The following is a 12,633-nucleotide window of genomic DNA, read 5'->3' on the forward strand; positions in this document are numbered from 1 at the left end:
ATCCCAAGAAGGTTGAATGTGTGAAGAACCCACTAATGTGACTCAGCTAAGGGAATTTTTGGGTTTATCTTCTTTCTACAGAAGGTTCATTGAGGGTATGTAGAAATTACAGCCCCTCTTACTAACAAGCTTAAGAAGGGTGCCTTCTTTTGGGATGCAGTAGCAACAAAATCTTCGAGGAGCTTAAAAGGATGCTCATTAGCTTGGTTTACCTGGACTTCTCTAAGCCCTTCACTATGTGTATGTGGGAAAAGAATTGGGGCAATTTTATACCAAGATCATGGTGTGTGATTGTGAGAGCCATAAGCTGAATGAGCAGGAAATGCAAATACATGTGTATGATCAAGATATGGTTGCTATCTTACATACTATCAAGAAGTGGCATCATTACCTTTATAGGAGTCACTTTTAAGTGACCATAGGGTGTTGCAATATTTTAATTCTGAACCAAATTTATCTCCTAAGCAAAGGCGGTGGTTGGAAACCTTACAAAATTATGATTTTGAGATCACCTACACAAAGGGCCATGATAGATAATGTGGTGGGCCAATACTCTATCACGAATGTGGGCATGTTCTCTCTACCAGCTATCTTTGAAGTACACAAATATGGCCCATGGACATTCAAGAGGAATATCTAGTGGATCACAAATGGTGCAAAAGTTTAAGCTGCATGGTTTTCATGAAGAGTTGCCCCATTTCACACTAAAAAATGGTCTCATTTACTACAAAGATAGAGTTTGCCTACATCAAACTATAAGCAAAGGGTGATGGGAGAAATGCATTGTTTACCAATGGTGGGGTACTTGACATTTGACAAGATAAGGAAGAGTTTTTATTAGAATGGAAATCGATGTGGAAGGACATACATGATATTGCCACAAGATGTATGCCTTGTCAACTTAATAAGGACCCAACACCCACTGCAAGGTTGTCATGGCTTATGAGGAGGAAGGTGGGGGGCTAGCCCTTAGGTCTCTCACCTTCGCTTCTCGAAAGTGCCAGTCCCAGCCCCACTCCTGGTTTGAGCCAGAGATGGGAGATTTGTAGCAGCATTGCTGCATGGCATATCTAGAGAGCTCGATGTAGCAAAGCCATCGAAGGCACCTACACTTTACTTGCGTAGTCCATCGAGAGAATCTGGTTCGACATCATTCATACCCTACGGAGAGTGGGGGAAGCTTCAGGGTGGAAAGCGTCAGGAAACCTTCATGAGGCTCTGGCAATGACCTCGTCCTTTTATCACAAACAGTGGTGTGGTGAGCCTTGGGGGTTCACTATAAGTAAACCCTCTATATCACGTGCGTTCAATGCCTATTTTAAAAATCCCTTATCTGTGAATTTTTCATGAATAAAACATACCCTTTTTCTATTCAATTTGTGAATACCTCCTTTAAATGGTACCCTTTTGTATGTAAAAAATGTATAAAAAAGGGACTTCTGTTGAATCCACGTGCTATGCTTAGATATTTATGAGTGACCCCCCCCCCACCCGAGTGGTGAGCCCACTTGGCACTACAGATCACGTGTGTGGTTATTCCCTCCTCCACCCCTTATATAAAATAGCCTTCTCCTCATAGAGCGGCTAGCTAGAGGAGAAGTACATCCTCCCCCCTTTTTTTTCTTTGATTCTCACTCCGTACATGGAGGCAAGTCTATATCTAGCCTTTAGAGGCTATTTTTGTTAACTAATAGAGGATCTTGTTTTCGAAAAACCAAGGGACCCAACGCATAAGCTCGATGGGTTACTTCAACCTTTGCCTATTCCCAAGTGGAAGTGGACTCTATATTTCTATGGATTTCATTATAAGTCTTTCACACACAAAGAAAGGATGGGACATCTTACATGTGGTTGCAATGAGAAAGAGATTTAATGTGTTCTTTAAAAACTTTGAGAGTTATAACACTTGATCTATTAAAACCATTAATTTGAGAGTTATAACACGATCTATGGAAACCATCAATTTTTTGGTTTTTGAGCGATCTAATTTAGGTCAAGTACGCTTGAGCATAGTGAGAACACCAGAGTGAAGGTTTGCAACTACACATTGAATATAAAGAATTGAACAACATTACCTAAATTACCATCTAAAAGTGGGTTAATCTCAACTTTTTGGACATTTATAGTGAGGGGTCGTTTCTGGCCTATGATGATGTTTCTAGAGGCTATATCAACGGATCTTCATGTAGATTTTATGTGGTGGTGGTGTTCATGTGAAGGACACAAGAGTATATTGATGCATGATTCTTCTTTTTTCATATTGTATTATATAGCATGTATCTCATAGGATTTCATCATTGGCATATCCCTCACATACTCGTGGGTTCGAGTCTTGGATTAGAAAATGTGACCCACCACGCATGTTGCTGCCCATTTGTGTGCGCCCAACTTATGGCCACTCTACATGTGAATACACCTTTATATTGCACCCCTTTACATCCCGCCTCTCCATCTTCTTATGCATGAAGCACAAAGATATGACTACTTCTCATGTAATCAGAGAATCAAGCAATGGAAATTTGAGTAATTATGCTCTCTCTCTCTCTCTCTCTCTCTCTCATGTTGGTGGATTAACCATAACTCGTGTCGCACGACCACCTCATGAACGACCATCACACGATCTTCTCCTCTCCATCTCCATGTGAACTCCCGTCTAGTCACCTATTGATCATGGCTACAAGAACTCTTAAATACAAGTCTTAACTTCATCACTCAAAATGTTGAAAAAACTTTTAAGATGTTGGATGCCAAAATCAAAACTTAAGAGGCATGTCATTGATTGTGAGGGGGAGAGAAGTCCATAAATTTGTTCTCACATGTTTGCAAGATATGATTCTACCCAAAAGACATTTTAGGAAATATGATGGATGAAAAAGTATGGGAGATGAGATTTCATGAGCCATGCTATTGATGGTGAGGGAGAGCAAATCGAAGTGGTCCACGTACATGGAATGTGTGGAAGATTCTTATCATAGGCATCTATATGCAAAGCTAAATAAGATGGTCTTAGACAATGCCTCACACTCAAAAAAGTAATGTGACTCATCCGTCATTCTCTTTTTCACCCTCACACTTCAAAAGTTATCTCACACTGCATGGTGCAGGTCATCAATTTGGTTTGTCACTTTAGGCATGTGGAAAACTTACCTTGATTACTACTCTAACCTTCCATTATCACAATGTTGATTATTAATTTAGAGAAGAAATTGAAACCTTCTAATCGATTGCCCCATTGAGAAGTAATGAAATATACTGAAGAGAATTAAGGATTTACACTCCTTAACATTGTACAAGATATTGAAACCTTGTAATTGTTCGCCCCATTAAGATGTAATGAAAGATATTGGAGATTATTAAGGATTTGTGAGTAGCTCACAAATTTTCTTTCCCCATCTAAAGTTGAAAACCAAAAGCATGCTAAGCATTAATAATCTATGTTCCTTAACATTGTGAGTAGCTCATAAGTTTTCTTTCCCCATCTAAAGTTGTAAACCAAAAGCATGCTAAAAAAGATTGGGAACTTACAAAATCATGGCCTTTGCCATGGTCACGTGTATAGTAAAAATAAATTGTTTTGTTAGTATATAATTTTTTCTTACCGCTCATGGTTCATCTTTTTTAATTTTTATTGCAACTCATGGTTCATCTCTTTTAATTTTACTCACAAAGTCTTTTATATCTCTAGATTTCAAGCTTTTGAATTGGCCACAATAAAAGAACCTAACTTGCCCCGCAAAAGAAAGAACCTCTTTGCATAATGTTAAAAGTTTTAGCAATACTAGTTTGAGCATTTACACACTTATGCAGTTTTGTGCACTTGACAAATAAAACACATAAACATTGTGCGAGAATGGAGGCTAGAAAATCCATTTGGAAAGTCCTCAGTGTATGAATGAGGAGTTTTAGACCTACTTAGACTGTTTAGCTTGTGTAAGCTCAAGGAAGTGTTTTAGATTCCAAATGCATCCTTTATTAATGTTCAACCTTTATGAATGCCCCCATGATGTTTGAAACTACCCCACAAATTTGTGCCTCAATGGCTTGCGAGATGCATTAGGTGGCTTTGGTAATGAGAGGTTGATGTTAATTGAGAGCAAGATGGAGGCTTGTGCCTCCAAACCAATGAGACATTGATGTTACTTGGGAGCAAGATGGAGGTTTGCCAAACCATTGCCGCTAACCACAACTAAGCAAGTGGAGTAGTGAAATTCCAAACACACTCCATTGGGTGCATACTATTTGTGTTTTTATGAGTTATGTACATGTATATTTAGTTATAGTGCACACTATTGGCAGAGGTTGGGGAGGGTTTCAAACTCTAGTCCTTGTTTTGGGAGCCCCATCCATCACCACCAAGCAATGTCTCCCAAAGCTATGTTTTGGGAGCCCCATCCATCCCCCATCCATCACCACCGGTCTAGTAAATCAATGTCGTCCCTTGGTTTTTGAAAAGCTATGATTGATTGAAATTGCAATATATTTGGCTGTCCCTTGGTTTTTGAAAAGCTATGATTGATTGAAATTGCAATATATTTGGCTGTCCATATGTGGGAGAAGCTAGAGACGTGCCATTTGAGTAGTCATAGAAAACACCCACCTACCCATTGATGTTACCATGTGTGATGCTATGGTTCAAGGGGCCATGATGTGCCTCCACTCTTTTTAAATATACACTCATTAAGAATTTGTTAGAAATCCAACAATGTGTGGGGGCTAATTGGCTTGTATGTGCAATCGTGCTAGCCCACCATTAAGAGTTTAGCTCGTTGAAATCCATCTCTGGAAACAACAAGTTATAGGGCTTGTTCTGGTAACCTCGGCCCCATCGTTCGGTGGCAAGCATGGACACTGATGCCTATAATGTGATTCGCACGTGCTGTAAGAGCATTTTGATGTAAGCAGTGAGCATGGACACTCGTGTGAGGTGTCTATAGTGTGATTCATGCTGGTGCAACTAAGCATCAGGATTTAGCATTGTACTTGTATGATGAAGTCACACGTGCGTGATCCATTCTCCATTTTTAAATGTTTTTGGGGAAAAAAGAAATTGCCGTCTTCCACCCCTTTTTCAGCACTTTTTTTCATGGCTCTCTCTCCTCTCTCCTCTCTCCTCTCTCTAGATTCTTCTCTCCCGTCTTCCTCCTTGCCATTTCGCCATATTAGCTCAGAGAAGAAGCCCCATCGCCATAGCCGACCTCCTCTGTTTTCTTCGTATCACAATTTCTCTCCCCGTGCCTTCCTTTTCTCTGCTTCTCTCGCCATAGCCAGGTCTACAAGCTCACATCGCCATAGCCACCTCCTCTCTGTCTGTTTCTTACCTTCTGCTACTGGCATTTTCATCTGCTCCCTTCTCTTACTCGTTTTTTCCGCCATAGTTATATCCTCCTCTGATCAGAGAAGAGCTGCTTCGCCATGGCCGTCCTCGAGTCTACTTCCTCCATAGCCAACGGGGTCTTTCCTGCCCGCGATCTAGAGCACGATCAGCACCGATCACACTTGCTGCAGCAGATGTTGACTTCGCCGTCTGCTAGGGTTCCGTCTTCTCCGCCTCTACTGCAGCAGCAGAAGGTCGATCGGAACCCTAATTTCGAGAATGGGAACCCTAGTTTGGAGGATGGAAACCCCGATTGCGAGAATGGGAACGGGAACCCTAATTTTGCGAGCGGGAGCTCTACGGCTGGGTCTACTTCTTCGAATGGGGGGCAGGAGAACGGGTTTCATCGCGACAGCATGCGGGAGCTTGATGATTTCTTCTCGAAGCTCAACCCTTACGCCAGGGAGTTTGTGCCTCCTTCCCACAGCGATGGCGCCTCCGACATCTCCTCTGTAAACGGCACCAAAGCCAACGGCAATCGCAAGGTTAGTCCCCTCCTCCCCCCAAACCAATGCCCTCTCTTTCGCCACATGAGAACTAATCTTCTTTTTTTGATTAATTGATAATCCTCATCTATCTGTGATGATTTGCCTTAGTAAAAAATGGTTTTGATTATCAGTCCGCATTCCTTTCTTGGAAAGATCATGATTTCCCTTAATCAAAATGGTCTCAATCATGTTTTGCACCAAACCTGCATCCCATGTATGCAAAAGATTTGCCTTTTTAAATGACAAAATTTTCACAGATTTTTGGATCACTTTTTCCCCAATTTGTTCCCCAATTTTTCTCATTAATCTGAAGTATATCGTGGTTTGCCTTTTCAAAACGATTTAACCCCAAAAATCATCGTTTTACCACAATTATTCTTCAATTGCAATAATTCTGATGGTCAAAACTTGCATCTAGGCAAAAAGCTCGATAATTTGCATTGATCAAGGTCTAGAACTGCAAAAAAGTACATGCAGGTCCATGTTGTCCCAAACAGTGCTTCAAGTTGAAGGCTGTGAAAAGGCATCATTATAGCCCATGCCCATGCTTGCATTGTGCTATCAGTAGATATCAAAATCAGTGTTGCGTTAATCTAAGCATTTCCTTTTTCTTCTATTTATTTTTCATTCATTTTTAATTATTATGGTGCATTACCGTTTAACGTAAGCAATTCTTGGTGCTTCTGATATAGAAGAAAAACGGCTATCCTAACAGCAAGCGACGCACTAACAGCAGATTACTCAGAGCACAGTGGGATGACAGTATTCGAAGGACAGTTTATGTTTCCGATATTGATCAACAGGTGAGAGGTAGTTGTAAAGACACTTAAATGACTCCAAAAAAAACCCTGCAAAATTGCCATTGATGGGCTTGAATTACAAAGGGCATCTTGGCAAATAGTGGCCTTTTCTTATAAGCAATTCTGGGGTTTCAACTAATTTTTTAAAATAATTACAACATATTTTCGAGGAATTGATCTCGGGCTCTTCGAGCTTGCAGGTCACAGAAGAGCAGCTTGCAGCTCTCTTTCTCACCTGTGGGCAGGTAATCTTGCCAGTTATCCCTTTGCCCCACTTTAATAGTTATGGAAATGTAATTGGACCTTTTTGAAGCTAATACAACTTAATTCCGTGTGTTACAGGTCGTGGATTGCCGTGTTTGTGGAGACCCCAATTCTGTTCTTCGATTTGCATTTGTGGAGTTTACAGATGAGGGTAAGCATTGCTTGTTATTTTGCGTCTTTGGGTGTGGGTTGACTAAAAGCAGCTGAAATCACATTCAGCTTGTGCAATCAAATGCATGCAAGCTTGCTAAATTGGTGGTAGTTTTTTTCAGAGGGGGCTCGTAGAGCACTCAGTCTTGCTGGGACGATGTTGGGGTTTTACCCTGTGAGAGTGTTACCCTCTAAAACAGCAATAGTACCAGTGAATCCAACTTTTTTACCCCAGGTATGTATTGAGCACTAGCCAATCACAAGCCTCACATCTATGTCTATCTCATGGTTTTTGTGACTGGCCCTGAAGTTGGCATGCTTTTAATGCAGTCTGAGGATGAGCGTGAGATGTGTGCACGAACAATTTATTGTACAAATATTGATAAGAAGGTGAAAATATACTTGCGAAGTCCATACATCCCATAGCTACTTTGAATTTAGTCATGGATTCATATGTTCTTGATTTTTAGACCCAAAGAAACTTCTTGTTACAGGTATCTCAGGCAGAAGTTAAGCTATTCTTTGAATCTTTATGTGGCGAGGTACCTGCCTCGACTTTAATTAATGCTCATAACTGAGGGGAGGTTATCATTACGCACCTGCTTCTATAATGCTTTCACTTTTGATTTAGGTTGCACGACTGAGGCTGCTCGGAGAGTACCGCCATTCAACGCGCATCGCTTTTGTTGAATTTATCATGGTAATTATCCAAGACACTAGTTCATCTAACAAGGACAAGGTGGCTTGATGTGTTTTATACAAGGCTATCCATAGCAGGCATACTAAATGTAAGTTGAAGGCTGGAACCAGAGCTGAAACGGGACCCATTCCACCACAAACCACACACTAGCAACTGTTCTTGGACAAGGCCTCACAAAGTGCTTGGTATCTGGCCTTAGGTTTGCACCTTTACAATCATGTCCATGTGGCATCCAAGCGTGGGATGCATGTGACATGTCTTGCTACTGTTGTTCCTGCATGGCTTGGAGGCAGGCCTCCAAGGATTGAGACGGGTCTCTTTGGCCCATTGGGTCATACTGACAATTGGCTTAGAGGTGAGCCAACAAGGTTTCCACCTCCATGTTTTGCTTCTTCACGGGTTTGAATAGTGTGTTGCATTAGAATTTGCACTATAGCCATGAGAGGATCCATGATAGGAAAATTGGGTGAGGCTTGACGTGAGATTCTTGAGCTAGAAACTTGGGGGTTGTGGGATTCCTCTTCCGTAGGGGGCTCTTCCGAGCTACGCATAGTGGGAGGCTCATATATTCTACCGGAGCACATTAAGCTCAATAAAACATTTTTTCAGCACTGCCTTTGGTCAAAGCCTAAGCTATGATACCAATTTTACACGAGTGGTAGCAAAAACACTGTAATGACGGTTAAGACATGTTTAATTACTGATTTGGAAGAGAGACAAGAGGTATAGAGTTTTGCACGGTACAGAGTATGGGGTTCCAATTACAGTTAAAAGGTCCCTGCCGTCGCCAATGTATTTGGTTGTATTACTGCAAGAGAATGAAGTACAAAGATGGGCTGAATTTTCCCTAACCAGAAGCTGACCTGAATTGGTGTGATTTCCCACGGAGAAACACCCCTCTTGAGTTGGAAACAGCTGTGACGCAGAAGTGTAGAGAGAGAGAGAAGCTGTATAAACTCTGCTATATACACTAGATCCGGTACAATGAATGGTGTGGGGGCAAGGGTGGTATTTATACCACCCTGGGCTGTTGGTCGGCCAGCCTAAGACAGGCCGACAGCAGCAACATTGCCCACGACTGGAAAAAGGTCCAGTCAGCCAGCAAAGACAAAAGTTGGCTAGCACAAAAATGGGGCACACCTGGGGGTGTTTATGATGAGTGAGTCTTGTAAATGAATACTCTCATGGTTGGGTGGGTTGAAGGATAGGTGAAAGGGGGTTGCAATCTCCTCCATCCTTAAAAGAAAAGATGGTGCAACACTAGGACTTCTCTAGAGGTCACCCATCTGAGTATTGTTTTGGCCCAAACACACTTAACTGTAGAGTTCTAATGGGATCAGTGTATTAGCATTGGTGTGACCACACCACACTCACAAGGCATGATCATACCTATACATGGCACAATCATAAGGCATTGCCACATCCCATGTGACCACCAGCTCAATCCTAACACGAGGAAATCCCACATCCTAAGTCCCTCATTCATGGTAAACCACACTGGTTAACATTAATTTTAAGCATGGTTATGCTTCTTGTGTAACTCATTATTATGTAACTGCGCTAAGAGATTCACACAAATAATGAATGGGATGACCGAGCTTATGACATGTGCAATGCCAGCCATAAGAGTAAGCCTAGGTGTACATAGAGAGCTAGGGCCAGCACTACTACAGCCGACAGCAGAAAGAGAACACACCCCACAGCCATAAAAAACAGGGAGAAATGGACGTTGAGGAAAAATGGGGAGAACACCTATCCGGGCGGGCACACCTACAACGGAGGCGCTCACTCCCTACGGTCCAGACAGGAGATGACTGCTAACACCCCCTCTCGGCTCCTGGATGTGGAACCAACCCCAGTGAGCTGCAGTGTTGACGGAGCATCCTCTAAGGTAGAGGCTTTGTGAAGAGGTCCGCCGCATTGTCCTCCGTCGAACAATAGATAAGCAAGATGTCACCAGCCAAAATGTTCTCACGAATAAAGTGATATTGTATCTCTATATGCTTGGTCCGGGCATGGAAGACTGGGCTCCGAGCAAGTAGCTATACAGCTTTGGTTATCGCACTGGATGACCGTGGGTTCCTTTTGTAGAAACCCAAAATCGCCAAGTAACCTCTGCAGCCACACAACCTCGCAAGCAGCACCACAAGCAGTCCGGTACTCTGCCTCTGTAGAAGACGAGGCAATAGTTGGCTGCCTCTTGCTGCTCTAAGAAATAGCTTCTGAGCCAAGGGTAAATTCGTAGCTTGATGTAGATCTCCTCCCCAATTTGAGTCACTCCAACCTCGGAGTGTGACTCGGTCCTTCATTTCCCCTCTAGTGTCATAGAAGAGTGCACGATCCTTTGTACCCTGCAGATACCACAAGATCTGCAATCCTGCGTCCCAATGAGTCTTCAAAGGCGTCTGCATGAATGAGCTCAACATCCCCACTGGAAAACTCAAGTCCAATCTCATGTTGAGCAACCAAATCAATGAACCAATGAGCTTCCAATACAAGGAGGCATCAACTTGCTCACAAGGATCATGTACTGTCAGTTTGGTATTCGGGTCCATCGGTGAAGAAATAAGGTTGTAGTTCTCCATCCCAAAGGCCTCCAGCAACTCATGAGCATATCGTTGCTGAGAAACAAAGAACCCTCTCTGGGTTTGCCAAATCTCCAATCCCAAAAAGAAATGGAGTAAGCCTAAATCCGTCATCTCAAATTTCTTTGACAAGGCAGCCTTCGTCACAGTTATGTGTTCCACGTATACTTGGTCTTGTAGACCCACTTGACACCAATGACTGATCGTTTTGACGGCCTTGGAACCAACTCCCAAGTGTTATTCTTCTCTATGGCTTCAAGTTCCACTTGCATGGCTTTCCTCCAAGTCTCCTGGGAAAGAGCTTCCTTACCAGAAGTGGGCTCTTTGTCCCGAATGATACAAGACATCAAAGCATAGTTCACTTGTAAGAGCTCCTCTGATTGACTTTTATCACGAAATTTGTGTAATCTTCGAGGTCCATCCTCATTGGTCCACTCGGAGGGATACTCCGTAACACCCGACTCCCGAGTGGTGTCCAACAACCACTTTGGTACTCAAACAGAACGCAAAGCCTCCTGCTATTGCTGGGGCTCATCTCCAACCTCGGGCTCAACCTCTACAACTGACTGAGACTGGCTAGCTGGAACAATAGCTTGGGAATCATCCTTATACTCATCTGGTTCTCCAAGAAGTGGTGGCTCCTGAACAGCGGAAGCTGGAACATGCTCATCAAAGACATCATCTCTACTGACAACCACCTCGTTCCGCTCTAGGTCATATAACCTGTAGCCTTTGCAAGGTTGTTAGAGGCGTCAGAGGTGTTTGTTACGAGGCGGGTATGGTACGTGCCTCAAAAGACTCGTATTTTTTAGAGACGTTAGAGGCGTGTTAGAGGCGTCTGTTTATATATATATATATATATATATATATATATATATATATATATATATATATATATATATATATATATATATATATAGTGATAGATAGATATAATATATATAGTGAAAGTTGAGAGAGAGAGAGAGAGAGACTAGAGTGTGTATGTATGAGCCTTGAGGGAGGGAGAGAGAGTGTATGAGAGGGAGAGAGAGTGTGTGTGTGAAAGAAAGAAAGCTGTATTAAATGTCTGCAAAAGGCCAAAATGACCTATGAGACCAAAATAGTCCATCATCATCATCTGGATACATCATCAAGATTCAAGGGTACAAAGTAAAATGAAATGAACTGAAATGAACCGGTAGAGTATAGAGAGAGCTCCAAAAGTGGGTATAAAGAACATCATCATCCTAGTGTGTTTGAAGTTTGAACTTTGAACTTTGGGTCTTGAGAAAGGCTTAAGGGAGGGAGGGAGAGAATGAGGGAGAGAGAGAGTGTGTTTGTGAGGGGCTGCTTTGGGCCCTTAAAGCCCCCGTCTAAAGACTCAAACCAACATTTCTTTTTTGTTTTTTGTTTTTTTTGTTGTGTGTACGCCTCGATCAGGCAGTCGTACGCCTCGAACACTAGGCGCGTCTCGTAACAACTATGAGCCTTTGGAAAGAGAGTTATATCCCACAAAGACAAGCTTCTGGGATTTCGAGTTAAGCTTCCCCCTTTGCTTCTTTGGAATGTGCACATAGGCATCGCTCCCAAAAACATGGAAATGGAGATGTCTGGTTTCCTTTCAAAATAAGCCTCATTTGGAGTCATCTTTGGTACTGAAGTCGTCGGAGATTCACAGCCTCTGCCCAATGTGGACGAGGAAGATCACGATGCTCTAGCATCGTCCTCCCCATCTCCACCAAGGTGGTAAGGTACGTTGTGTACGGTACGCTATCAGTACGTACGGAACGTACTTCTGTACGGAATAAATTTTAAGGTACGTAAACAGTACGTACCATTTGTAAACAGTCCTAGAAACCTGAATATTTTGTAGACATAGCAACCAAAATACTTAAAATAAAGAGACTGAACCTCATTACTTAAAGTTTAAATCAATTATCAGTTACCAAGCCCATTACACAATACCTCATGTTAACAGTCATAGTGATATAAGCAAGAACCATGAAAGTCATAGATAATAAAAGAGAGTACAAATATCATGTCTACAGCTGCCAGCACATGTCCTGGTCCACAAGTGCAAAAAGCAAAACAATGAAACACTACACAGTTGTCTAGGCTCTAGAGTCTAGACGCAAGAGTCTCAAATCTCATCATCAGATGAAGATGATGAGTCTTCTGAAGAGAGCATGCCTCCATCATTGATACCATTGCCCTCTTCATCGAACTCTGGCTCAGCAGCAACAAGCTCCAGTGCATCCTCATCATGTGCCTCGGGAATCTGAGTGTGAAT

The 12,633-nt window shown here is 42.4% G+C and overlaps 1 protein-coding gene across 4 annotated transcripts in view; it reads left to right on the forward strand.

Annotated features, from left to right (window-relative positions):
* Positions 1-5,083: 5,083 nt before the first annotated feature.
* The window catches only part of LOC147612651 (polyadenylate-binding protein-interacting protein 8-like), a 28,859-nt gene continuing 21,309 nt past the window's right edge, over positions 5,084-12,633 (forward strand). Inside the window, exons 1-8 of one of the 4 annotated variants that reach the window (XM_086783228.1) lie at positions 5,084-5,859; positions 6,558-6,665; positions 6,863-6,907; positions 7,005-7,077; positions 7,199-7,311; positions 7,407-7,466; positions 7,571-7,618; positions 7,708-7,776. In XM_086783228.1, the coding sequence (XP_086639354.1) occupies positions 5,413-5,859; positions 6,558-6,665; positions 6,863-6,907; positions 7,005-7,077; positions 7,199-7,311; positions 7,407-7,466; positions 7,571-7,618; positions 7,708-7,776 (963 nt within the window). In that variant the 5' untranslated portion in view covers positions 5,084-5,412. Of the gene's footprint in view, positions 5,860-6,554; positions 6,666-6,862; positions 6,908-7,004; positions 7,078-7,198; positions 7,312-7,406; positions 7,467-7,570; positions 7,619-7,707; positions 7,777-12,633 lie in introns of all 4 variants that reach the window. The other 3 variants (XM_086783227.1, XM_086783229.1, XM_086783230.1) reach the window with 3 other exon arrangements.

The sequence above is a fragment of the Cibotium barometz genome, chromosome 45 (genome assembly GCF_041138505.1).
Source record: "Cibotium barometz isolate CiBa-2024 chromosome 45, ASM4113850v1, whole genome shotgun sequence".
NCBI lineage: Eukaryota > Viridiplantae > Streptophyta > Polypodiopsida > Cyatheales > Cibotiaceae > Cibotium > Cibotium barometz.